Consider the following 26,603-nt stretch of genomic DNA (forward strand, 5'->3'; position numbering starts at 1 on the left):
GTAACCTTAACGCTTTGGATAGGGGGCTGGGTCTGACCCACAGATGATTTGGACGTGGTAGCTTACAACTTGTGAGGTTCACACAGGGGTCTGTTCAGCTGTTGTCGTCGCTTCGGAGGAACATGTTGCCTCCATCTTCACGGCTTAAACGCGCAGCGTGAGTAAGCTGTTGGGTTATATGGTGAGCGTGTAAATGGTTTTTCTTCTCACGAGAAAGGGAGAGAAACTAGGCTCCGAGACACTTGTATCTTCTCAGAATCACAATTCTGTCCTCTGCTGACAAAGAGCATCGTGGCCCAGGAGAGGGCCGTCTTTCCTTTTCTCACAATTTCTCATTCCACCAAACAAACTGGCGCAGCGGTAACGCTCTAGAATCGTCTTCGGGAAGTCAAATCTCGACAGACACATAGACTATCATGACCGAGGGATAACGTGGTTTTCCTGTCCTTCCAGGCAAGTGTCGGGATATCTCGACTAGACCACAACCACTTCCTTCAAAAACCTTTACAACTGATGATTCATCAGCCGTTCTACCATCCATTCATGGTGCCGTAAGTTAACCTACCAGAACATCCATATTCCTTCCTGTGACGATAAACAACATTACGTTTGTGAAGGAATCCTGTTACCCTGGCGAAGATAAATACAATACTGTGACCCTAAACTGGATCTCTTACCGCTTCTCTTAAGGCGGACCGGTCTGCATTTCCTGTCGCTCTCTCTCCCGTGATTATCAGGAATACCTTCTCACAACCTGGCCATACGACGCAACAGACTTCTCACCCTGTGCACTTCAACCCTGAAGATGGGGGCAACATGTTCCTCCGTAACATAGGTATTCACCTTCATGACTACACTGTGTCACACAGGCAAGAATACCATAATCTGATACAAATCCTTGCCTTTTTGTTTTTAGTTTGTGAAGATGGGTGAAACTGAGTCCACTTCATACGTCGGCTAATGTTTGGCTTATTGTACCAGCCCCGGATGATAGATGAGTCTGGAGCAGTCGGTGGAATGAGAATTGGCAGGGGAAACCGAAGTACTCGGAGAAAACCTGCCCCAATGTCCCTTCGCCCAGTACAAATCCCACATGAAATGACCTTGGTTCTAGCCCGGGCCGCAGGGGTGAGAAGCCGGCGACTACCCGCCTGAGCTATGGCTCGGCCCTAATCCCTGCCTTTGCTTCGCTTGACGTCTGCACCACAGCCGTAACTTCACCGGCTGCAGGCTCTATTCTGCGATCCGAATACTTACTCAGGGTCTGACCAAACTGAATCTAATTATATTTCCGCACTACAGTTCCGAAACTCTTCCAAGTATTCTTACGGCGAACATTTCAAAGGCGATGAGCGAAGCGTGTAGCTTGGGTGGGCAGATTAGAAATGCATGGGGCATTTAGTCTTAAATCACTAAAGGGTACGTACAGACCACCTGGGAGACTTGGGCGTTGAAGAAGGATGATAATTCTATTGAAATGGACGTTAAAGGTATTTCTTTACGACAAGAGGGTGTGGACTAAATTCACGTGACTCTAGATAAGGACTAATGGTAGGCTCGTGCGAAGCGGGGAATGAATATTTTGGTTCCAAATATGAAGAAAATTTCTTCAGTCGCTTTGCGACTATTAGATTCTCGAGAAGGACTACAATATATGGAGTGAGAGAGTACGTTAACAAAGCTCCGTTAGAATGGGCGTGCTCTTAAAAACGTAACTATGTCTGCCGATTGTAACTGTAATTCATACAAAGTGACTACGAAGACATCTGGCAAAAGAGAACGGAAAACTGTCCCGGCTCGTAATTAATGAATCACCACTGCATAGAGAAATGGAAGTACAGTTCCATGCATTCTTAACTACGGAACTAGAAGGAGCTGACTTGTCAACTTCAAGCCCTGGCCGCTCTATTACCGGGAAAGCAGTCCTTGATACCCACAGCACACGGGGCTAGGTGGGCCCCACAGCTGGTCTGAACGAGGTGGTAAAGAGAACAATTCCTGAACCCGATTCTCCGGTCGTACGGCCCGTCGCCTAGCCACTACACTGACTGAGCTACTCTTGCAAGATATCTGGAAGGGAATTTACATAAATGCGCACAACTCTACACAGATAATTGAAGTTGATCATCTATCTATTTATCTGTCTCTCTGTCTATCTATCTATCTATGGCTCTACAGCCCTTTGTTGGGCCTTGGCCGCTTTTTCGGTTTCTTAATCCTATAGACAGTCGACAGGACTCCTTGGACGGAGGATCAGCCCGTCGCAAGGCCGCTACCTAAACACAGAACAACACACACAGAATAAACGTGCACAGACATTCATGCCTTTAGTGGAATTCGAACCCATGATCCCAGTGTTCGAGTGGGCGAAGACAGTTCATACCTTAAACCGCGCGGCCAATGTGATAGGCAAGTTTTTCTCTACTTAATTAATTAAGCACCACGCAATGCAGATATATGGGGGGCGGAGGTATGGCTCCACGAATTCACAACCTCAGTACCAGATGAAGTTAAACCCATTGAATGGGAGGCTGGCTGGGCATCAGGGCCGGTCTCGACGCTCTTACTGGAATCGGACACCTATTTCTCGACCGTCTAGAATGTAGCTAGTCACTATACCAACTGAGCTATCTCTGCTCAATGTTACATGTACAGGGCCTCCATCCACAACTGCAAAAAGAAAGTTAAACCTGTCCATACCATAGAGCCGTTACTAGACCTGTCAAAATGCAATCTGAACAGTGATTACTGATGCAATTCACACACGTGTGTGTGACACACCTCAGAACACAGAACCGCTTACCGTTTGACTGGAGGCGTCGAGATATCGCAGGCCAAAGTATGCGGTTTCCAGCAGATTCAGGTGACGGAACACGGTGTCCAAAATCTCCTGACCCGGGCTGTTGTCCTGAAACGCGAAATAAGATATCAAATTAGTACAGTTTCACATTAAGTTAGATAAGAAACTGCTTGTTTCATAGTTTAACGACACTCTCTCAACCACACAGGTTACTGAGTGAGATTTTTAACAAAAGCAGGCTTAGGCTGAACAGTCCTACGTTTACTAACAGGCTAACTAAGTCCATGGAGCTGAGTCCTTCAGACGCCGCTAGTCGCTCAGCTACTCAAAAACTTCCCAACATTTTATGAAACATGAAGGTTCATTACCGTGTTCACAAAAGTCACTGAACCAGACGAATACGATTCATCTCACCCCATTTTAAGATAATTTTAATATTATCCTCCAGCCTACTTATAGGTCTTCCTAGTGAATTTCTCCTTCTGGCTTTCCCACCAAATCCATGTATGCATACCGCTCCTCTCCCATGTATGCTACAGCCTTGTCCATCTAATCACTTGATCACTCTAATTATATTTGATGAACAATGCAAGTTAAGATCCTCCTTATTATGCAAATTTCTCAGCCTTCTGATCATTCATCCCTCTTGGGTCCAAATATGCCCACTAACACCACCCATCCATATTCCACTTTTAATATAACAGGCAATGTTCCACTCGACTCCCAAAATACTGGGCCGAACCATGCCAAGTTTGCATCACAGAAACATTTCCTAAGAATGCGACTGTAAAGCGATCAACAGGAGGCCCACTTGTGAATGATGAACTGTAAATTACTGAAAACGAAACAATGTTATCTCGTTTAAGACAGATCTACTAAGAGTAGTGACCGCGCTTTCGCTTGGCACAGCGTTGTATCCTAGAAGTTAGAAGTCTTCACCGAGAGAACATCTGGCCCTAAGTGAGATGAAGTAACGAAGCAAAGGAGACACTTTCATGACGACGGGGTTCACAATTGTAACTGCCTCTTATTAGGGTAACTAACAAAGGACGAATGTGGTGAAACATAAAATAATCATTCGGAAACAAGAGAACCGAACTGATATTCATAGCGGAGACGCTCCTAACTCGTACCCGGGAAGCGCTCTGTTCGATCTTAACCGAGACACCGAGTATCCCGACTTGGGCTTTTCGCGGTTTTCTTCAGGCACTCAAAAAAGTGATTGAATACTGCCTCAATTAGATCACGAGGACTTCCCTCGAAATCCTTTCCAATTCATGGGCGACTTATCTACGTATGATCCGACGCCATATAGTTTAGCTATGTGGCGTATGTATATATACATACAAAATATGCAAATATAATTTTCTGATTTGGACACTTCCTGGAAAGCAACTTCAGGAAAGTCTAGGAATAGCCGTGTATTTTCTTATATTTCATGTTTCGATAGGAGCGGGGTTAGCGCAGTCGGTATAGCGACTAGGGACTGGCTACGGGCTGGACGACCAAGGGGTTGGAGTTCGAGTCCCGGTGGGGGCAAGAATTTTCACTTCTCCATGTCGTCCAAACCGGCTCTGTGGCCTACCCAGACTCCTATCAAATGGGTACAGAGGGTTCTTTCCCTGGGGGTAAAGCGGCCGGGGCCTGAAGCTCACCACTCACCTCCAACTAGTGCCCAGGTCAAGAAAATGTGGATCTATACGTCCACTCCCCCATACGTCTTAATGGCGTACTACTTAATTAGTTTAATTAGTTAAGCACAGGGACAACTTTACCTTTTTATGTTTTATATCTTGACGCTTTCAGTACCTCACACTGCGTAGCCTTTAATATAAGCACGATTACAATATTATATTTAAGCATGCTGTTACACTCTATACGATATATGACATAAACACCGTCCCAAGTGCAACAATTTATTGTAGTTCTTTTGCCTTGCCCTCTTCTACACTACATGTTTCGGCCGCAAACGGCCATCATCAGGTGTATACACTTACGTAGCTGTTACACTGCACCCAGTTTAAAATTTAAAAACACACAGGTCTTCCCAATTGTTCTCTTCGTCGTTACCAACAGGTTTCGATTTATCAGAATCTACTTCGCTGATATCTGTCTGATTTGTGCAGTGTAACAGCTACGTAAGTGCATACACCTGATGATGGCCGTTTGCGACCGAAACATGTAGTGTAGAAGAGGGCAAGACAAAAGAACTACAATAAATTGTTGCACTTGGGACGGTGTTTATGTCATATATCATAAGCACGATTAGTGAACAAGGAACACGAAAGAATTTTGAACGAAGCGACGTGGTCTGATCTAGGTATTACCCCGACATTTGCTTGGAAGGATGGTGGGGGGGGGGAGCTTCAGGACAACTGCTGTCCCGCCCGAGATTTGAACTTAGCACCACAAGAATAAAAATTTAGACGAGTTTTATCTCCCGGGACATAACGCCGTGCAGTGTGTTAAAGGCAGCCCGATGTTTCGGAGCAACTTGTCGCCTCCACCTGCTTCCTTCCTGCGCCGCACTGGTTTCCTGCCTGGCTTATTCTTCGACCCTGAAGATGTACATGACATATTCCTCCGAAACGTCGGTTGGCTTTCAACAATCGCATTATATCCCAGAAGATATAACTCTTTATAACCACCTACACCTACACAACTCTACACAGTATTACCACTACCTCTACTTTCTTGGTAACAGCTGTGAAGGTAAAATTAAAATTGTATAATGTGACGGCTTCATCTGAACCTCAGGAAAACCCAAGGAGGGAATCTCTTATGGTAACATTTTACACATATTCCTCAAGCAGCTAGTTATGTTCACGAAAGCTGCAGACATCAAATGGGGCACACACGCGCGTTATCCTGAATCACGTGTATTGGCTCGGTCCTCAAGGACTACGGATCAGTCACGAGGGCCTCCACTGTAACAGTAAGGTGCGCCACGAGAGTGTAAGTGAGGTTTCAAAGTGCATCTCCCACTCAAACATTTAATTCTATATGACGAGGGTAAGTAAGAACATGAGCCTCACTGAGAGACTTCCATTTTACACACCCTGTAGCGTGGTCCCGGACCTAACACTGTCTCCTCCCATGTTTACCCGCGTGCTCCAAGTGGCCCGTTCCCATGTGAGCCTCTAAGGAAAATGTTACCTCTCACAACCAACAATCCTTGTGTGACACGGCGATAATGAGTCTAACAGTCGGGCACATGTTGTTCCCACACGGGCTATCGTTACTGTTGGATATATTATCTGTCGTTATCTTCACTCCCTTCAGACAAACGACGGGACAGCCCCTTAAACGGACCACAATCGCTCCGTCTCCCACAAACCTTCCTGGGCTTCAGTCATGCCACCTTAAAGTAACAACGAACAGGTTGGCGCACCTGTTACGGGCTAAACTTAAACAAAACAAAGGCCGTGGCTTTGGTCCGCAAGCGAACTACACCGACCGAGAGACCGCCGCTTGTCGGCGAAGTTAGTGCCAACTTTAGCGGATAGAGGGTGTCACGTGGCCAGCTCAACGGATACTCACGGCCGTTAATTCCTGTTTTCTAGACCGGAGCCGATACTTTTCCATTCAATTAGCTCATCAATTATTCTCACGAGGCTGAGTGCACCCCGTTCCAGACCCATCACTTCTCAGAAAATCTGGTAGCGCAGGGAACTGAACCCGGGACCTCTGGATCTGTAGCCAGGAACTCTGAACTACTGAGAAATACTCGGCTCGAATCTCGGTCGGGTTACCGGCCATTCTGAGAAGATGGAAATTTCTGCCTCTCAAAGCGAATGACTGGACAGTACCTCCAAGCAGACAACGTAGCCTCATCTATTCACCATTCATCATTTCACTGACATGTGACGCTCATAAACTTCATGGTGGAAAAGTTGTTAAAATCAGTTATATGAATCAATCAGTGTTACAGAACGTCATCAAGCGTCACATGACCCAAATGTAATATAAGAAACTCCGTGGCTTGAGTCCGTAAACGAACTATACCGACCGACCGACCGAGCAACCGCCGCTTGTCGGCAAAGTTAGTGCCAACTTTAGCGGATAGAGGGTGTCGCTGCGTCAGCGCAACGGATCCCCACGGCCGTTAATTTGGGAGCCGCTACATTTCCGTTCAGGTAGCTCATCAATTATCCTCACGAGGCTGAATGGACCCCTTTCCAGACCAACCACTTCTCAGAAGATCTGGTAGCGCAGGGAATTGAACCCGGGACCTCTGGATCTGTAGACAGGAACTCTGACCACTAGACCAGCATCGTCAATTTAATAGGAAAAGGCATAAGCTCCTTTATATGGCGCCGCGGTGCACAGTAGAGTAATGCCAACGTTGTAGCGCAAGTGTGATGTGCAGAGGGGGCAGAGATAGTAACATCAAACGAAGTTACGGCCGCTATGAATTACCGCCTCATGGGGGCAGGATTTAGTGAGTCATGCCTGAGCCCAGAGCTATCAAGCTTCGGAAATCTCATAAGAAAGCAAAAGAAAATGTATCAATTTTGGTATGAAGGACAACATAAATACAAATATTAAGATGTTAAACTGACGAAGATGCAAATCAAATTAATACTCTAATTAGATTTAACAACAGTACTTTGATAAATGTACAGTCTTGAAGTCCTCATTATTTCTATATTATTAAATTTTGTACAGAACAATAATTGGAGAACCAAAATAATGCAATTAATAAGAAATTATATTGGGGCCCATCATAACATGAAATCCTAAGCTGAAGTTTCATATGTAAATTCGGTATGCGACAACCGCTCTCTTTGCTGAATTCACTGTGGAAGCCCGTTACGGAATTACCAAACTCCTTCTTGTTCAGTAACAAGGACTTAACAAAGGGCTTAAAAACTACTTATGAAAGACAAGTACATCTGTGTGCTAATGAAATCGGCGCACGGCAAAGCGACAAATCGAAAATATTTATTTCTCTGAAAAGGGAACCAACCAGAAACACAGAAGTTGAGGAACTAAACCGTTGGAAACCGATCGCGTATTTTCATTCAACATTCATTTCGTGTTTCAACTGCGGCTATTGTTCTGTGAACAGTAGCGTGGAAATCTGTCAATACAAAGACACACAGACACATAAACAAAAGGAACAAAAATGAGGAGTGTTCCGTGCTCTGGCTTATAAGGAAACGGTGCCGCCGGTAATGGATTTATATGTAACAAAAATGCAACGGAAAAAACATTCTAACATGTTACGTAATGTTATATTCACTGTCATTTTAATTATAAGTTATTAATACTTTCTACTCATGTAATTCCGGTGAAAATTCTGAAGGTAAAAAACCACAACAATCACGTGAATTTCTACCACATGGCCTCCGGACAGTTAATTACTATGAGGCGAGGCTACAGGATTCCTGGGCAAGTAGACCGTAGCCTATACATGGCATCACGCGGATACGCTCACGAAATGATTATTATAATTATTCATTTAAAACATTTTCACATTATCGTCACTAAGTAAACACTCAAAACACTCTCAGCAGCATTTAAGAATCCACTGAGGTTGCTCACAAGTTAAACAAAGTCCTACTTTTCTAATTGATTTTGGTTAGTCAGTTTTATTAGTCACTTATGCACGAGTAGTTTGCTAAATGGTTTGCTGATTAGTTTGTTAATAAGTGAGCGAGTCCGTTAGTCGGTTAACTACAAAATGGGTGTCATTCTGTTAGTTAAAATCAATCGATGAGTATTCTGGGAACTTTCATAGCTAATAAATAGTTGAATTTTTTCCCCGCATAGTGGAGGGTGGGGTCCAGTTGGGTCCACTCGGCACGGCGGCCACTGATTGGCCTATTGTAGCCTGCCCCGGGTGATTATGATGATGGAGAATTTGGTGGAATGAAGATTGGCAGGGGAAACCGAAGTAGTCGGAGAAAACCTACCCCAGCGCCACTTTGTCCACCACAAATCCCGCCTGACCAGACCCGGGCCGCCGCGGTGGGAAGCCAGCGACTAACCGTTTGAGCCATGGCGCGGCCTTAAACAGTTGGTTAGGAAAGCAATCATTCTGCCAACTGTAAGACTGCTGACTTACAGATGCGACTCCTTATAGTTTGAGGAGAGTACCAATGTTTCGGTGGAATGTGCTGCCTCCATATTCAGGGAGCCAAGCAGCAAGCAGAGGCTTACTTCAGAGCTCAGGAAAATAATGATGGAACAGGTTGCTCCTAAAAGTCGGTGAACGTCAACTAGACTATACGGCGTCACATCCCGAAACATACTATTTTTATGGTAATCGCTCTGAGAACTTGAAATATCATGTTCTGCTCGTTAGATGACTGGCTGGTTGGTTGTAGAGATGAGCATAACCGATTGGCTGGTTAGTTGTAGAGATGAGCATAACCGATTCCTGTATCTCGTAAACCTCACACAAAAGTGCGCATAAGTGTAAAGGCCCCAAGCACTGTTCCCCACGGCTTATCGAAACAACAGGGCATATACACCTAAGTATGATGTACCGATGAATCGCTTCGTGTTAGCCTTCTATGAAAATTACAAGTCTGTACGTCGGCGGTTTTCTCTATAGGGAAACTCAATTTATATTTGGAAAGAACTGGTGTTCCTTTTGGGGGGGGGACCCTAACATTGTCGTTAATCACCTTATAAAACTGCTATACGCTTTCACAAGGGCCTAATTACTACAGAACCGGTAACGGTGGCCGAGCGGTGTAAGGCATGTACTGTCTACGCTCGCTCGGAAGCCGGGACAGTGGGTTCGAATCTCACACATGGCATGGATGTTTGGTGTGTGTGTGCGTTTATTCAGTGTTTGTGTTGTCCTGTGTTCAGGTAGAGACTTTGTGACGAACTGCTTACCCGTCCAAGGAGCCCTACCGTCTCTAAAATTATCAATGTAACTTATAAATCAGCCCTATGCTCCACAGTAGGAGCGAAGAGAAAACGAAAACCACTACAGCGGTACCTGGCGTACACAAAGGGAACCATTTTACTCGTATATTCAAAAACTGGTCTAGATAAAGCATGCAGCACATCAAGGGCAGACACGAAAATCCTTCGTCATTTCACGGAAAACTGTTTTAGAAGAATATGGTTTTATAATTTTGGGATTCTGACTTTTGGATCTCACAGATAGATGTACTATTAAAAATGCTAGTTACAGTTTCCTGTGCCATTAGCGTAATATTGCAAGAGAGGGGCAAATTTCGGGGCATCGCACTTACGGCTCATTGTACAGTTTTCGATTATGACCATTCGAATTAGGAGAAGCGAGGAACAAGGATACACCTGAAAAAGAGCAGTGGCGCTTGTTTGGGCAGCAGAACAAGTGGTAGCCGGGGCTGAGGGCCTCGCTTGGGGCGCGGCTACCGCGCACCGCCGCCCCGTTCCCACACTCGGCCGTGAAAACACGCAGTTTTTATGACACTGACTCGTCTTCGGAGGATGGCTACACCCAACAAGGATATGCCCGGGGACTGGGGGTGGGTTCAGGCACGCAAACACGCTATGCAGATGAACTTGGGAATCTCGTCTTCATTGTAAATAGAACACGGCATTATGTAGTGAAGAATAATTCATAGGTGAGAGAATTGGTATGTAGAGAGAGATGGACAAATATTGGGAAGTTCACATACCAGTATCCAGGATAGAAGCACTGGAACCTTCTGCTCTTAGATACAAGGTAAAAACCAGAAGATGTCCCTGTGCTTAATTAATGAAGCAATATGCAATTAAGGATCGCCTGTATTGTCTAGTGGTCAGAATTCCTCGCTACAGATCCAGGGATCCCGGGTTCGATTCCCAGCGCTACCAGATTTTCTGTGAAGTAAGTGATGGGTCTGGAGCGGGTTCCACTCAGCCTCGTGAGGACAACTGAGGAACCACTTGAATGGAAAAGTAGCGGCTCCGGTCTAGAAAACCGAGATTAATGACCGTGGGTATCCATTGCCCTGATCACGCTACACCATCTATCCACTAAAGTTGGCACTAACTTCGCCGACAAGCGGTGGTCGTTCGCTCCCTATAGTTCGCTTGCGGACTAAAAGCCACGGACTTACTTAGTTCTATGTAATGAAGACATAGAGGGAAGTGGAGGTATAGCTCCACAATTCGCGATCTGGGCACTAGATGGGAGTGGCCAGCTACACGCACCGGCAGCTTTGATGCCAGGGAAAGATCCCTCAATACACATTGGAGAGGAGGTTGCGTGGGCCCCAGAGTCGGTCTGGTCGCTGTGGACTTGAGAAAATTTCTTTCCCCTTCCGGGAATCGAACCCCGGCCGTCCAGCCCATAACCCGTAGCCATAACGACTGAGCTATCCCTGCTGCTCTGCTGTTAGATTTGTTACTTAAATTAAGTCAGTAAAGTAGCTCCTCGTCTCTTCAGCCAGTTCAAATTAAATTATACTCCACAACGAAACAAGTCACCATAAAAATATTCAGTGAAACAATTTACTTTTTAAATAAATATCCCGCATGGAAGGGGTTGGAGAAGATGAGCTGAGACGTAGTTGAGGCAGTTATTGGGGTTTGTGTGGCGAGAAAGAAGCATGGGGGGTGGTTTCCTCAAATATTAAGAAATAATCGTTAACTTGTAAAACACTGCAGAGAGATATCTCGTGTTATGTGGCGCCGCCTACGCTGGTACATGCATATTCACGTTCCGGAGGATTGCTGGTAAACTTCTACCGGACTACACGGCGTCATACCTAAGAATACATTATTCTCCATAGTAAGAGGCTTGATAACTTCGAATCCAAGAAAGTAAAACGTTATGCATGGTCTGAGGTTCTCCTAGCCGTGGTTACGATGATTCTGTCTTCTAAGATACAACACTTTGTAGTCCGATGAAAGTCAATCGACGTTTCTGAGCTACCGCCACCCTCAGGGCTAAGGAGTAAGCCAAAAAAGAAACCAATATGAAACAGGAAGCCAGCATTATTCTCCGAAGAGTCAGTTGACTTCCACTGGACTACACGGCGTCATATGCCGGAAGACAGAATTCTTCACAGTATTCACACTGCTTTCGCTTTCTCTTCCGGTGTGTGCGATATTCGGACGTTTGCCAATTTATCGCCTCTCTTAGCATTAACCGCACACCACACGGTGCTACTGGTTTTCATGAACGAAGCTCTCGCGGTCGAGCAATGGCAGTACATCTATAAAACGAGACTTAAAGAAGATATCATTACCAAAATTCATGTTTTCAGTTGACTTTAATAACAGCATAATTTGTAAGAGCCGATCACAGTGCCCGCATGGTCTAAGACACGCCCGCTCGAACACTGGGATCGTGTGTTCGAATCCCAGTCAAGGTATGACTCTGTGCATTTATTTTGTGTTTGTGCTGCCTTGCGACGGGCTGATCCCCAGTCCAAGATATCCTATCGACTGTACAAATATCACGTTTTTGGACATTATCCATCGTCTCATCTTTATCTAAAAACCGTCCTGTTTATTTTTCAAAACACAACGTTTCGGAGACTGGATTCTGTCTCCATTTGCAGGTAAAACCTACTCAGTTGGGCCCAATCGATAGAGCTAGTCCCTATTTCCGGAGATTTTACCTGAAGACGGAGTCAAAATCCAGTCTCCGAAACGTTGTGTTTTGAAAAATAAACAGGACGATGTTTAAATGAAGATGAGACGATGGATAATGTCCAAAACATAATGTCTGTACTAATGTACCATCGTCACAAAGTTTTGCATCTTATTTATCTTGCCGACTGTGTAAATGATCAAGAAATTGAAAAAGCGACCAAGTTCTAAGGAAAGGGCTGTAGGTGGGCCTTGTCGGCCCTTGTACCGCGACCTACAGTGGTCCACTGTGCTTTAGTGACATAAATAGACAATTTGTGAGATTTACACGTACTTTAATTTATTCAACCTCTTTACAATCGTAACCGGCCAATTCATTTAAGTAACCAGCCATCTTATTGAACATAACTGACTCATTCTTAACCTTTCGGCAATATGGATTTTTTTATTGCTTGTGCGGTGGGACTAAGTCCCCTGTACTGCGGCCACTTCTGGCCTATTGTACCAGCCCCAGATGATAGGTGAGGGTGATTGTGGAGCAATTGGTGGAATGAAGATTGGCAGGGGAAACCGAAGTACTCGGATAAAACCTGCCTCAGCGCCACTTTGTCCACCACAAATCCCACTTGACCAGACCTGGGATCGAACCCGGGCCGTCGCGGTGGGAAGCCAGCGATTAACCGCTTGAGCTATGGCGCGGCCTGCTTCATGTAAGTAACCAGTCATCTTACTGAACATAACTGACTCATTCTTAGCCTTTCGGCAGTGTGGATTAGTTATAAAAACCATTTAATACACTCCTCACCCTTGGTCGTAAATGAAAGTACGGGGAGATGGAAGGGTGAGTGGACAGACAGACCTACTTCCCCTTGCATGTCTGTCAGGAACTACATACATTAGCATGCCCCCTGTTGCTATGGCATTTGTTCTGACGTACACTATTTACTTCCGGTGCGCCCTTCCTGCATGTTTCATTTGTTCCACTAGCAAGTTCGAACTGCGATACGAGGGTGAATTGCTACGAAAATACCAGTCAGAATGGCAGAATGGCAAAACAGTATATCTAATCGGCGAGAAGCGCAACTTGCATCACTGGACAAACGGTATCTGATCATGTCCCTTCCACCACATCATTGCTTTCGGGAAAATATATTAGGGGTCAGAGGATTTCGAATTTAGTTCAATGCGTTGATGGATAAGCTGAACAGACCGATGGGTTTCTGCAGTTTCCTAACACAGAAGTTGACAAAGGCTTTTATACGTGATCCTCAGTCAGGGAATTGGACAGGTATTTTAGTTAACTGACGCATTCTGGAGCACTCTTTATCGTTAAATTAATTTAGTTGATGCATTGCTGGTAGTCTGAACGGTGAAACTGACAAAACGTAATCCTTCGATTACCAAATAAGCTACTTCCTTCACACACATTAGAACAAATGCGAGAGAGAATTAAACTCAATGAATGTGTTCCTATTCAAAAATTATTACTGATATTTGACTGGGTTCTGATACTGAAGTGCCAGGTTACTATACCAGATCTTTCTCAGGCAGAGTTTCGTGCAGTGCTTGAATGAACTGACGACGACGTAAATAGAATTTAAGAAACTGTAACGTGCCTTGATGGTACACTGAATTTGTAATAATTTCACACAGTGCAAGTTAAAGCAAATAATAACTATTCTAAGGAGAGATGCCTGTTCGAATCTCTGTTGGGACACCGACTAACATAACAGATGTTTCGTGGTCTCCCTTAGTAACTCCATACAAATTCCGGGACATCATGAATTAGATGATGTCTATTTCCTTCTACATTTTTTAGTTCATTTTCCAGTAATATTCCAACAGCGTCATTAAATAAATTATAAGCAATGCAAATACATTAAACCAATTTCGTTTGCCATTTAGTTAGAACTGCATCTGTTGCGGAGAAAATTACATCACTAAAATTTTGATGGCCGGTCACGGTAGCCGAGCGGTCTAAGGCATGCACTGTCTTCGCTCGCTCGGAAGCCGGGATCGTGGGTTCGAATCTCACTCAGGGCATGGATGTTTGTGTGCGTTTTTCTGTGTTTGTCTACAGGTAGAGACCTTGCGACGAGCTAATCACCCGCCCAAGGAGTCCTACCGAATGTGTAAGATCTAGAAAAACCGAAGTGAACGGAGAAGTTCATGGAGGTAGGCCTAGGCCCACTAGGGCTGTAGTGCCAAGGAAAATTTTTTTTTGATGAGATTAGTTTTAGTAGCCAGTTTGTGTTATCTGAAATGCGTTATGTGGCAACAGCCGAGTAGACCCGTTGATAAGAGTCTGCTTGAGAATTAGATGTCGCTGAGCTAATTAGGATACTCATCATATTTTATTGAGCCCCATAAGTTTAACAAATCCTACAGATTTCACAATAACAAACCTATCCTGAGCCAAAAGAATCCAGTCATCAACAGATCCAATTTCTTTAGGATTCATTTTAACATTTTACTCCTATTTATGTCTAGGTCTCCAAATTTGTTTTTTCGCTTCTGGTTTTCCGGCTAAAATTTTTGGATATATTTTCCAAACTGTTCTATACGTGCTACATGCCCTGACAGTCTCATTACACTATGCGTTTCTGTAGACTTCTTTAATCTATTTTCTCTTATATCCGAACATTTTTCCCCAGTATCCTATATTCGAACAAAATATATTCTTGTCCTTAGAATTTCGTAGCCTGTGTTTACTTCAAATAGAGACTGCAAAGTAAGCAGAAGCACTGGGACACTTTGAACATTCCCTGAGTTACACATATACCTGCGTGAGGGAACAAGATTTATATCCAAATAAATCCATTAGAAACGACTCTCTGATATCCCAACTGTTATGCATAGTGAGTATCGGGGAAGAGTTGGTAGCACTTTCGCTTCGCATTAGAGTGAGGTCGAGTTCAAATCTCAGCTTGGACACCATAACAATTCATAGGCCCCTCAAAGCCATAGCATTTAATGCGAATGGCATGATCTGCTCGACGGAGCCTGGTCTGACAGAGGTCTTGAATATATTGTACATACATTTAATAACATGTAACATGTAAACTGTACATACTGATGACAGACCAATAAGTGCTGACTGTGACTCCAGCAAACGACAGACCCGTCCTCTCGTCAGAGAGAGTGCCCCGCTTCAACAAATCTGCAATTGTCTGACAGTAATAAAAATCTGATCGTAAGCCACAGATGGGTGCTTTATTCCAAGATATATGGGCCAAATGACCGTCGGTCGTAATATAACTTGACTCTAAGTTCAGTTCCTGTGATGAGACGGAGTCGAATACCTCCACCGTAGCCCTGCGAGTCGTTGGAGGTGACGAGAAGGGAAGTCTCGAATCTGAAACAGTAAAATATGTTTGCGAGTTCCGCGAGATTCTGACCCAAGAATAACTGCGCTGGCGAGGACCAGCAGCAGATGTAAACGACAGGCGTGTCCTCTTGTCAGAGAGAGCGCCCCACATTAACAAACCCACAACTGTCTGACAATAATAAAAATCTGGTCGTAAGCCCAAGAAGGGTGCTTTATTCCAAGAGAGACTGGCCGACTGACCGTCGGTCTCGCAACATAAGACTCAGATTCAGTTTAGTTTAGTTCAGTTCAGTTCAGTTCAGTTCAGTTGTCGGCAGGATATAGTGACGGGAAGTTAGTAGTTGGAGAAGAATTAGAAGTCGGCCAGTGAAGACTTTATGTATGCTCTAGTACAGTGATATCTGGAGTGTCACAGTTATAGTTCCTGTGTTAAAATCCTTTGCCAGGAAACGGAGAGCGAAAACTTTTCAGACGAATAGCCATTGTTGAGACCTGTAACCAAGCAACGACTAGTGAAAGCAGACTTCGAAGACATATTGTGAGTTACTGTAAATTTTTGGTGATTATAAAACAAAAATGCGCTAATGAATCCAATCATACAATCCATAACCCGTTACTATAGGTCACGAGCCAAAATACGTCACAATATGACACATATATGTGTTAGTTTTTAGGTTTTGATACTTAGGTGTGCTATTTACACAGCTCGTATGCATGTTTATGTAGGGTTATTACATGCATGTTATCTGTAATATGTAACGAATATATTATTATATCATTTTCTGCTTTTGTACGTTAGCAAATTTTCATAGTTAAGTATGTTACAGTGACTCGTAGAATTTGCCAGGCTGTTGGGCTGGTTATGTTGTTGCTTAGTTTGTGTGTGTAGAAACTGTGGGCGATCTGTGTAACTAATTCAGCTGGGTGGGGGGTGCTGCTACCTGCTGTACATTTCATTAGTACAACTATAAGCAAATACCCCAACATACACAACTAACACATATATTATAACACAACACATTATTTACACATTACAGATAATACACACGCAGCGCAACCACACCCAGTATCGACAAATACACTCTCAGATGAATAGTGGAGACTACTACGAAAAATAGCATTAGTATGTTCTAATTTTCAGTTTTAATTCTAGTCTTAAGTCAAACTGTATACTTTAATTAATAGCAACAACGGGTCTACATGCGATATGTAATTTCGAAAAAGAGTGGAACAATTTTAGCAAGACAGGCGGCACCTTATGGTGGCCGAGTACGGCCGAAACATATATTGATAGAGAAGTAGGACAACATAATAAGTTGCATTTTATACGGAACTATACAGTATGCACAAAAAATAAATATATTAATGCAACAAGAAACTTAAATACAATACCAGTACTTAAATCGGAAGATATGACGGGACACAGATTTATATAGAAAAGAAATGCATACAGAATTTTTGTGAAGATATCTCTTGAACAGTGGACAAGGAGATGGGAGGATAACATTAAGACGTAACTTAGGCTGTGAGTATGGAACTAAGTCAAGGCAGTGTTTAGTTAGACGCTTTTGCACTGACGTTTTTGAACCTTTGAGTTGGCCTAGATTACAGTGTGTATACATCACTTCACCGGCCTGCGAAATGCGACAGGACACCCATAACAGCGTGAGATAACACAGTCGTGCTTTATAAGTAGAGCTTGGAGAGGGCAATACACGAACGGGCAGGCTACATACAAACTTTTAGAGGGAACAGTAATTGGATCTGGACCATTGGGGAAGCAGTGAGAAAGTTTCTCGGCAATATAAAACAGGATTTACAGACATTGAGTTTGAACAAAATGGCGATGGAATGGGTGTTGGGGAGGGACGATCGCTCCAACTGCATACATGTTTTACAGAGTGAGCAGGCGCAGCGATCTGAACCAGACGCACAATAGAGGCATCAGACATAAGAAGTCCAGGCTTCGATCATTCTCAGTCCACACGACTAACAATCTTGCACTGAGGATGTCCTACGCTTTCGTCTTTTCCATTCTCAAACTCCTTCACCATTAACGGTGTCACATAAGCCAAGTAATAAATTATAATCATGTTATACCGAACACATCCCATTGTTTAAGGTACAGCTAATTAAATATCCATGTCGCTGGGAGAGCTGTCTCTACTTCCATTTTCAGGTCAGTGGTTGTCACGCGGACAGGTTCTTTATTGCTCTTTAATTTAGGATTAGTGCAATCGGTTGGAACCAAAGTAAGGACGTTTAGGATATGCTAATCACTAGGCTACCGGACAACGAACAAAGTCCAACATAATCTTGCTGGAATTAACCAGCTATCACAAACGTTTCAAGATAACTAACGAAAGAATCCTAAGGAACCAATAGCATGGAGCCTTCCAGGCACGAACTATGAATCATCACAATGACACTAATTTAAGCTCTAATTAGTACTAGAAATTAGCCACTACTTTGGCTTTTGCTAAGAAATGTAAGGCTATGCTGCTTCTTTTTCAATGGCTCTTCCAGCCCATTCATATCCCGGGCCTCTTATTCGGTTCCGTATTCATTTTTACGCCGGTCACGGTAGCCGAGCGGTCTAAGGCATGTACTGTCTTCGCTCGCTTGGAAACTGGGATCGTGGGTTCGAATTCCACTCAGGGCATGGATGTTTAGTTTGTGTGTGTGCGTTTTTCTGTGTTTGTGTAAAGGTAGAGGCCTTGCGACGAGCTGATCACTCGCCCAAGGAGTCCTACCGAATGTGTAAGATCTAGAAAAACCGAAGTGAACGGAGAAGTTCATGGAGGTAGGCCTAGGCCCAGTGGAGCTGTAGTGCAAGGGAAGAAGAAGAAGTCATTCTTACACAGACGCTAGGACTCCTTGGACGAGTGATCAGTCCGTCGCAAGGCCGCTGCCTAAACACAGGACAACATAAACACAGAATAAACACACACACACCAAATATCCATGCCTTGAGTGGTATTCGAACCCACGATCCCAGCGTTCGAGAGCGCAGACAGTTCATGCCTTAGGCGGCACATACACGTACGAGTCTGACTCGCGAGTGCGGCTCGGCGAGGAGCGGGGCTCGGATTAATTTCACCATACACGTATGAGCGTAGCGACCCACACACGGACGAGTTTGGCCCATTGGAACTCGAGCCGAGTCGGACTCGCGAGCCAGACTCGTACGTGTATGGGCACCCCTTACACCGCGCGGCTACCATGATCAGCTAAGCGCAAATGCTACACACAGCATAAAATATAAATAAGAATATAAAACACAACATTCTGTTACGATACCTCATCGCTATGAAATGACGGCGTATGTGGAAAGCTGAGAGATAGCTCCACGCATTCTTAGTCCCAGTGCTATATGGAGATATGTAGAGAAGATACCCAATATACAGACTGCCACCAGAGCCGACATGATGAGATGGCGAAGGGAAGTGCCTGCCCTTCCCGAGAATGAAACCAACGTGTACGCCATCCCGGGTATTATTCAATTCAATTCAATTCTTTATTATTTATGTGCCGAGTCAACAGCCCCAAGGCCAATCAGACAGAGCACAGGGTAGATACAAGTAATTACATTATAGACAAACACAACATAAAGTCAAAGACAAATTACAGGCAAGCACTGGAGGAAAAACACATTAATGCAGATAAGTAAACAAACAATAATACTAATAATGATTTCATTAACATAAATTTAAATTGTTATTCAGAACTGAGAAATAAAATGTATAAATATTTCATTGTGAACTGAAGAGTATAGATATTCAGAGACGATAATAATGTAACGTGTCGGCAAACCAGAGGAGTAACTTCTATGGAAACGCTACAATAGACCGTTACAGAGGAGACAACAATTGCTCCATTGTAATTCTAACAGGAGTCTCCATGGTTATAACGGAGGGTTCGTTGCCTAACAGCGGGCAAGGTTATAGATAGCCCAGCTGCAGCGAAAAACAGTGCGTCTCGGAATAGCATTCGAAGAAGTCAGTCGCGGAACAGCCATCGGAGAAGAAGCTTCGGAATATCCGTCTGGGTCCAGTATCGCCGGAATATTGTAAGCAGTGATTGTGACACTGCAAGTGCAGATGATTGTAAAGTGTGTAAGTGAGCGAAAGGAATAAATTCGCTATATTGGGACGACGGCGTGAACTTATTTGTAGCGTGACACACAAACACGCTACAATAATAATAATAACAACTCAGTTTAATTGATTTTTATATTCATGCAAATAATAATACTAACAATTATACTATATTTAAAAATCGTTTGGGGACAGCTTTCCTGGCTCAGGATACGTCAACATCCCTGCAGACAACATTAGCAGCTGCTGCACATCGAGCAGAGGGACAATTTTTAGACGAGGAGCAAACGTTGAACAATACAAAGTCTCTGATACCGAGTAGGAACTCGGAGACCAACAATTTCCAGAACAGAAGGGCAGAATTTCGAACCAAAATAAACGTGAATAAGAAAGAGAGCATCAAAGCGATGTCTCCTGTATGTAAAGTATGCAATTTTATCTCCTCAAGAGCAAGAGAATAATTGCAATGAACTTGAGGATAGAAACGATTAAAACAAAGGACCGCAAACCTCTGCTGGATGGGTTCCAGCTGTTGGCATCAGCTGACGTGATCGAATTCCAGTAATAACAATAATTGGAATTTAAAACAGTGGAAGTAACTTATGTTAAAAATTATTGATTTTACTGTTTACTATATAAGTGATAATCTAATGGAAATAAGGATATTAAAAATTTAAAAACTGCCTTTAACAAGATCGAAGGATGTGGTCTGACTGTGGTTGGCTCTTGTGAACATGTAATGAACCTTCGGGTTCCTTATGTTGCTGTGAATCTTGAGGAGCTGGGCAACATTTAGTTTCTTAAGAAGGAGCCGACTCCGTGGAGTCTGACAACCATTTTGACTTAGCCTACAAGGAGGAGAATGCTTTGCAAGTTGCATTTTCTTCCTGACGCTCTTCAGTACGTGGATAGGAAAGGCCGGTCATTTCGTACGCACAACATTCCTGTCTTCAGCACAGGTACATGCGATGCACCGGAAATAAGGCAGGGCGATTACAGGAACATGGAAAACGCTTTTTTTGGCATTATACTCACACTAGAGTTTTCCTCTGGTTCGTTTAGTTTTATGTGAGTATTGCAAAATTTGTTCTCTCGCAAACGTGCTTAGCAAAGTATGGATATACAGAAGTTCAAGGCACTTCAAATATATTAAAATTAGCTGAACTGATACATGGTAACAGTTGTTTGATGATGAATCACACATGGAGTTTATCAAACTCTATCATAGGATTCAAAATAAAAGTTCATTCATGATGTAAAGCAGACCGGAGCTTAAAGCTTTCACAGCTAAGGCATTAAGAAGCGGTATTTTTCCTTTCTTGATTACTACGTTCTTATTTCTTCTTCTTCCTTTTTTCTCTCCTTACTTAATCTCATTTTTCCTCAATTTTATTTTATTCTACCGCCTCCATCCCCTGTTCCTCTACTTCCTCCTCATCCTCTTCTTTTTCTATTCTTCGATTCCACATCACTTTCTTCCTCCCTCTGCCCTTCCCCTCCTATTACATCTCGTCGTACTTCTTCTTCCTTACTCTTTTTTCTCTTCAACATCCGGGTTCCCACAATTGTGGGTTCAGTGTATGAAAAATTAAAGGCATCAACATTTGAACGGTTTTATAAAATTTAATGCAGGCTGTCATATCGATTTTCAGTCAAGTAGATCCCGTAATTAGTTTTAAATGAAAATAAAAACTATAACATGTAATTTACAGGTTAGTTGTAATGTTGTATGGTGTGAAACGTGGTCTCTTACCCTAAGGAACGAACGCTGACAGGGTTGAAGAGGATATCTGGCGTTACGGCAGCTTGCGTAACAAACTGTGAACATTCACTACTTTCCGTCTTGTCTTGTTCTTGAGGCTGCGCAAAGCTCCCCACGCATGATTTCCTGCCGTGTGTTCAGAACATATCTTAGAAAAATGGCGAGTGTGGACAGATGAAAAGGCATTTAAAATAAAGGTAATTAGAATGGCGTCGCATTCTGAAGACGTGCAAGTAATGAATGTCGCCTTAACATTTCCGGATACACGTCTTTCATTATTAATTTCACTGTCTCTCTGTTCGTTTAAAGACGCTTTGTCAGATGGAGAGGTTATGTATGGCAAAGCGAGATATACATCTGTATAATTAATTGACAAGGTTCTGGGGTAAAGCAGTGAGACCCACTACTGGTGTGACTGTGGAAAACTACAAAAACCCCGAACAAGATAACATGCTGTCCTGCCGAGATATGAACTAGGACTGTCCTGAATATGAAGGAGTACTAAACATGATAGAAACGACCTGTGTAAGTCTTGATTGATTTTAGATTGCGTAACGGCTTTATCTACACCACTGATAACAGGGTCAAACCATACTGAGACGATCATACATGATAAGTCGGAGGCGGTCATGATCGAACTCAAGGTTCTATCCTGGCTCTTGCATGTGGAGACTGGGGAAGACAGAGAACGCCAGAGTCAGGGTAGACGTTACCAGATGCGATTCGGAGAGGGTAAGCCTACTTTCGAATAAAAATAATTATAGGTACATTATAACTTCATTAACATGACAGATAAGTACAAGTCTTGTGACATAGGCATACTCAAGTTTCTTGGACAATTCTGATCGTCCTTAAACAACAGGAACTGAGTGCTTTCATTCAAACAGCCTGCAGTCAGAAATCTCAAGTAGTCACCACATCGAAGCCCTATCTTAAGTCAAGCCTTCTGTTGTTAAAGTAGTGAATGCGACCGTTTGTACTAGGAACGACCCATACAGTGGATTCCATGCATTCAGTATACCTGTCGAAGGAATACTTCTAATTAAAGATACGTTTATCACAAAATGAGAGAGCCAGTGTGGAGATTATCTCAATTTAGCCCTGCAGGAACGAATTTAAATATTCAGTACGCCTTTGTGTGACAAAAAATCGGAATTCCCACGGTAAGATAGAAGTGGACTACTTATGCCGCCGTATGCCACTTTTTGTGCGCGTGTCCAGCCGAGTGAGGCACGCACGTTCGGTTCGCATGAGCGAGTGGACCGGCATTCCTCTAGTCTCTCACGCTACTTTATGTGAATTATTTACAAAATGACTGTTACAGCAAGGACAATATTGCTCCATAAAACAGAGCAACTGAACGCCTTAAAAGATTTCCGTCGCTTTTAAGACCGCATGTAAAGCAGAACGGTGACGGAAAAGCGTGTATGTGCATGTCTGATTGTGTACATGTGTGCATGTGAAAGTAAAAAGTAAAGGTATCCCTGTAACAGGCCGTGGAGGCCCATAGGGTTGTGAGGTGTTGAGGGTCCCACATTTTCTAGACAATCGGGTCATCTACGGCGATAAGGTTGTCAGCCTTACGCGCCGGCCGCCCTATACCTCCAAGAATATTCCAAGATTATTCCTGGTACTCATTTATGTTAAGAGGCTGAGTTGACCTTAGCGCCATAGTGCGGATGGAAGGATTGGGTAAATTGAAAAAAATCCACCTCATCGGGATTCGATCTCGCGCCCTTTGGCTTGTAGCATAGCGCCTCAACCAACTACGCTACCGAGTGCCCACGTGAAACTACAGTAAGGAACATAAAATAGACGGCATGTCTCTAAGTACTGTAGAGTATTATACTGGCCAAGTACTCGTATTTAGTATTTCGGGCCGATCACGGACGGAGAGTGGTCTAAGGCATGCACTGTCTTCGCTCGCTCTGAACTCGGGATCGTGGATACGAATCCCACTCAGGGCATGGATGTTTACTGTTTGTGTTTGTGTGTGTGTGTGTGTGTGTGTGTGTGTGTGTGTGCGCTCCTGTTTCTGTGTTTGTGTACAAGTAGAGCCCTTGCGACGAGCTGATCACCCGCCCAAGGAGTCCTACCGAATGTCTAAGACCTAGTAAACCGAAGTGAAATGGAGAGTTTCATGGAGGTAGGCCAAGGCCCTAATTGGGGCTGTAGCGCGAAAGGAAAAACAAAAATATAGTATTTTGAAACACAAGACTGAAACGTGAAGGTGAGGGAATACGATAATGAATCTACGGGTTCCACAAAAGGCATGAAATTCCTTGACTAGCTGAGAGACTATTAGCTTCTCAAGGACTCTGCAGAGTTAATTAAACACATAACTATGGAAATGCAACAGATGTAATTAACGCATAAATTAGGCGTATATGGCACGACGTACGCTGACAATAGTCCAATGGAAATTAAATGCATCCGCACCATTGTATAGTATGGACAGAACGTGGTAAGGCTGTACATTTTATTACAGAATGATCATTATGCACATTTCCTTTTAAATTCCTCGAAAACATATTTCAATCCACGCACACACACACTTGGCCTACGTTAACAGTCTGAGAAACATCGCTCCAGCATTCAGTCACAACTTTAGTGACTGAGTTATCGAACAGGCTAGCTCAAATTTCTTGAGGTTTCCGATTCGAATCTCCGACACAGCACTGTCTGGGCCCCGACTGCTTACCTCCATACCTTTTATATTTCGAACTCCATTAATCATCCTCTTATCCGATGCTACAAATTTAGTCTGAGCTGCTAACATGTTAAATAAATCATACATGTATAAATAAATAAATTGCTGGCCGAAGTAGGTCTGTTCGTTTTACTTATGCTTAGACGCTCTACGTCATTTGTAACTCTGATGATAAGCCCAATAGTAAATTCAATTCGTTACAGCTTCTGGCAAGTTGTAAGTCATGTTTCCTACTGCTGGACACGAAGCGGCATTCCAACAAATCAGGTGTGATTCATGTTGCAATGCATTACGTTGGGTCGGACACTTCTAACAACCGGAAATTCCTGCGAGGCAAGTCAGGATCAAAGCAGGTTCCTTCTATATGAATGGGAAGCACATAAAATGTTCATGTCATTTCCAACAAGCTCTTTGCCTAATTCACTCTCAGATGATTTCTTATTTCATTTAATATCTTGACTTCTCTTTTAAACAGCCTTACACACAAATCTCGCAAAAGGCGAAACGAAGGGAATATCTTGAAGAGTAAAATTCGCTTAGTGGGGGGTGGAGTCCAACTGGGTCCACTCGGCACGGCGGCCACTGATTGGCCTATTGTAGCCTGTCCCGGGTGATTATGATGGAGAATTTGGTGGAATGAAGATTGGCAGGGGAAAACGAAGTACTCGGATAAAACCTGCCCCAGCGCCACTTTGTCCACCAGAAATCCCACTTGACTAGACCTGGGATCGAACCTGGGCCGCCGCGGTGGAAAGCCAGCGACTAACCGATTGAGCTATGGCGCGGCCTCTTGTATTGATTTACTTACTCATGTGCAACAAAACTGTATCCCTTTTGTTGTATAAAATACTCAGGCGCTTAAGAGTGACCTCACCGCCATCTGACAGCAGATTGCCGAGAAAATATGGGAACCTCGACGTCCCACAACCATATGGGCCTCCACGGCCTGTTAGAGATTTACCTCTATTAATACGAGCATATTAAAATATATTTTTAAAAAATCTTATTTATGTCCTGAAAAGCATATCTATATTTTACGTCGTGTACAAATTTTCGAACGAAGTTTTTCTTTCATATTGTTTTTAAGAATGTTAATATTAGCTTCACCGGTCACGGTAGCCGAGCGGTCTAAGGCATGTACTGTCTTCGCTCGCTTGGAAACCGGGGTCGTGGGTTCGAATCCCACTCATGGCATGGATGTTTAGTTTGTGTGTGTGCGTTTTTCTGTGTCTGTGTATAGGTAGAGGCCTTCCGACGAGCTGAGCACCCGCCCAAGGAGTCCTATCAAACGTGTAAGATCTAGAAAAACCGAAAGTGAACGGAGAAGTTCATGGAGGCCCACTGGGGCTGTAGTGCAAAGGAAAAATAATACTAGCTTCAGCATGGGTGTTAGAGCATGACTACGGACCGAAACTAAATTCCCCTAACAGTAATTAGTGAAGACATAGTAAACTTCATCAGTATCCGTCAAATAGTTGTGGATATCAAATATAGGTATAATGGAACACATGACCTCTCCACTTCAGATGTTTCTCATATGAGGGCATAAACAAACATTTAAATACGCCGTTTACCACTGGCACGAGTTCGTATTAATTTCGACACTAGCCGAACAGCAATTCAATTTAGTGTTTCTAAACCAGTGCGACATGTTCCACTGTTGGGATTTGACCGTTGCTTGTTCGAAACCTGAGATCTCGAAAATAAGAATTTCCATTAATGATTAATATAATACATCAAATATACTTTGCTTCGAGTGTCTATGGATTACACGTAAACAAAATATAGGCTGGTAGTAGGACAAGTTCAAAGCGCACATCATAAAGCAACGACTATTCGAAATATCCCTGCATCTGTGTACTACTGCTGCAGTGAACACAGGCTTCGTGTGTAGCGCCCGAAGAACTGCCTCCCCAGCATGTACGCCAATAAGAAGCAGAAACTGCCACCTCTTGCAAACGTTCTATTTACATGTACTGCAAAAAAAGTTCGAACAGAGTGCAGTATGAATCTTATATTCGTCTATCTCAACCGAAGACAAAACTGACGGTAATATACCCGTATACAGTCAATATATGATGCAGACTATACATCATGATTGATATCAATTAGATTGTATTAAATACTAATATACGCTTCACAGAATGTACAGGAGGAATTACGCTATCTGGGGTTTGCAGCCTCCCTGTGACCTGGCCTGGAAACAGAAAATGACCAAGATTACACGAGAAAACATATTAGCAGGAAATTAAATACTGAAAGCACTCAGGAGGCCATAACTTCTAACCAATTTCAACGCAAATGGGAAAAGTAAATCATTTTTAATACTACCACTACTAGGGGCGGTCTATTTATTTTGTTTAAAAAGGAAATGA

At 43.4% G+C, this 26,603-nt stretch overlaps 1 protein-coding gene across 1 annotated transcript in view; it reads right to left on the reverse strand.

Moving 5' to 3' along the window:
• Positions 1–26,603, reverse strand: part of LOC111869884 (band 4.1-like protein 4A) — a gene marked incomplete at its 3' end in the record, with an annotated part of 450,907 nt that overhangs the window by 48,541 nt on the left and 375,763 nt on the right. Inside the window, exon 3 of the mRNA XM_033753583.1 lies at positions 2,804–2,908. Coding sequence (XP_033609474.1) covers positions 2,804–2,908 — 105 coding nt within the window. The remainder of the gene's footprint in view (positions 1–2,803; positions 2,909–26,603) is intronic.

The sequence above is a fragment of the Cryptotermes secundus genome, unplaced genomic scaffold (genome assembly GCF_002891405.2).
Source record: "Cryptotermes secundus unplaced genomic scaffold, Csec_1.0 scaffold544, whole genome shotgun sequence".
Classification (NCBI taxonomy): domain Eukaryota; kingdom Metazoa; phylum Arthropoda; class Insecta; order Blattodea; family Kalotermitidae; genus Cryptotermes; species Cryptotermes secundus.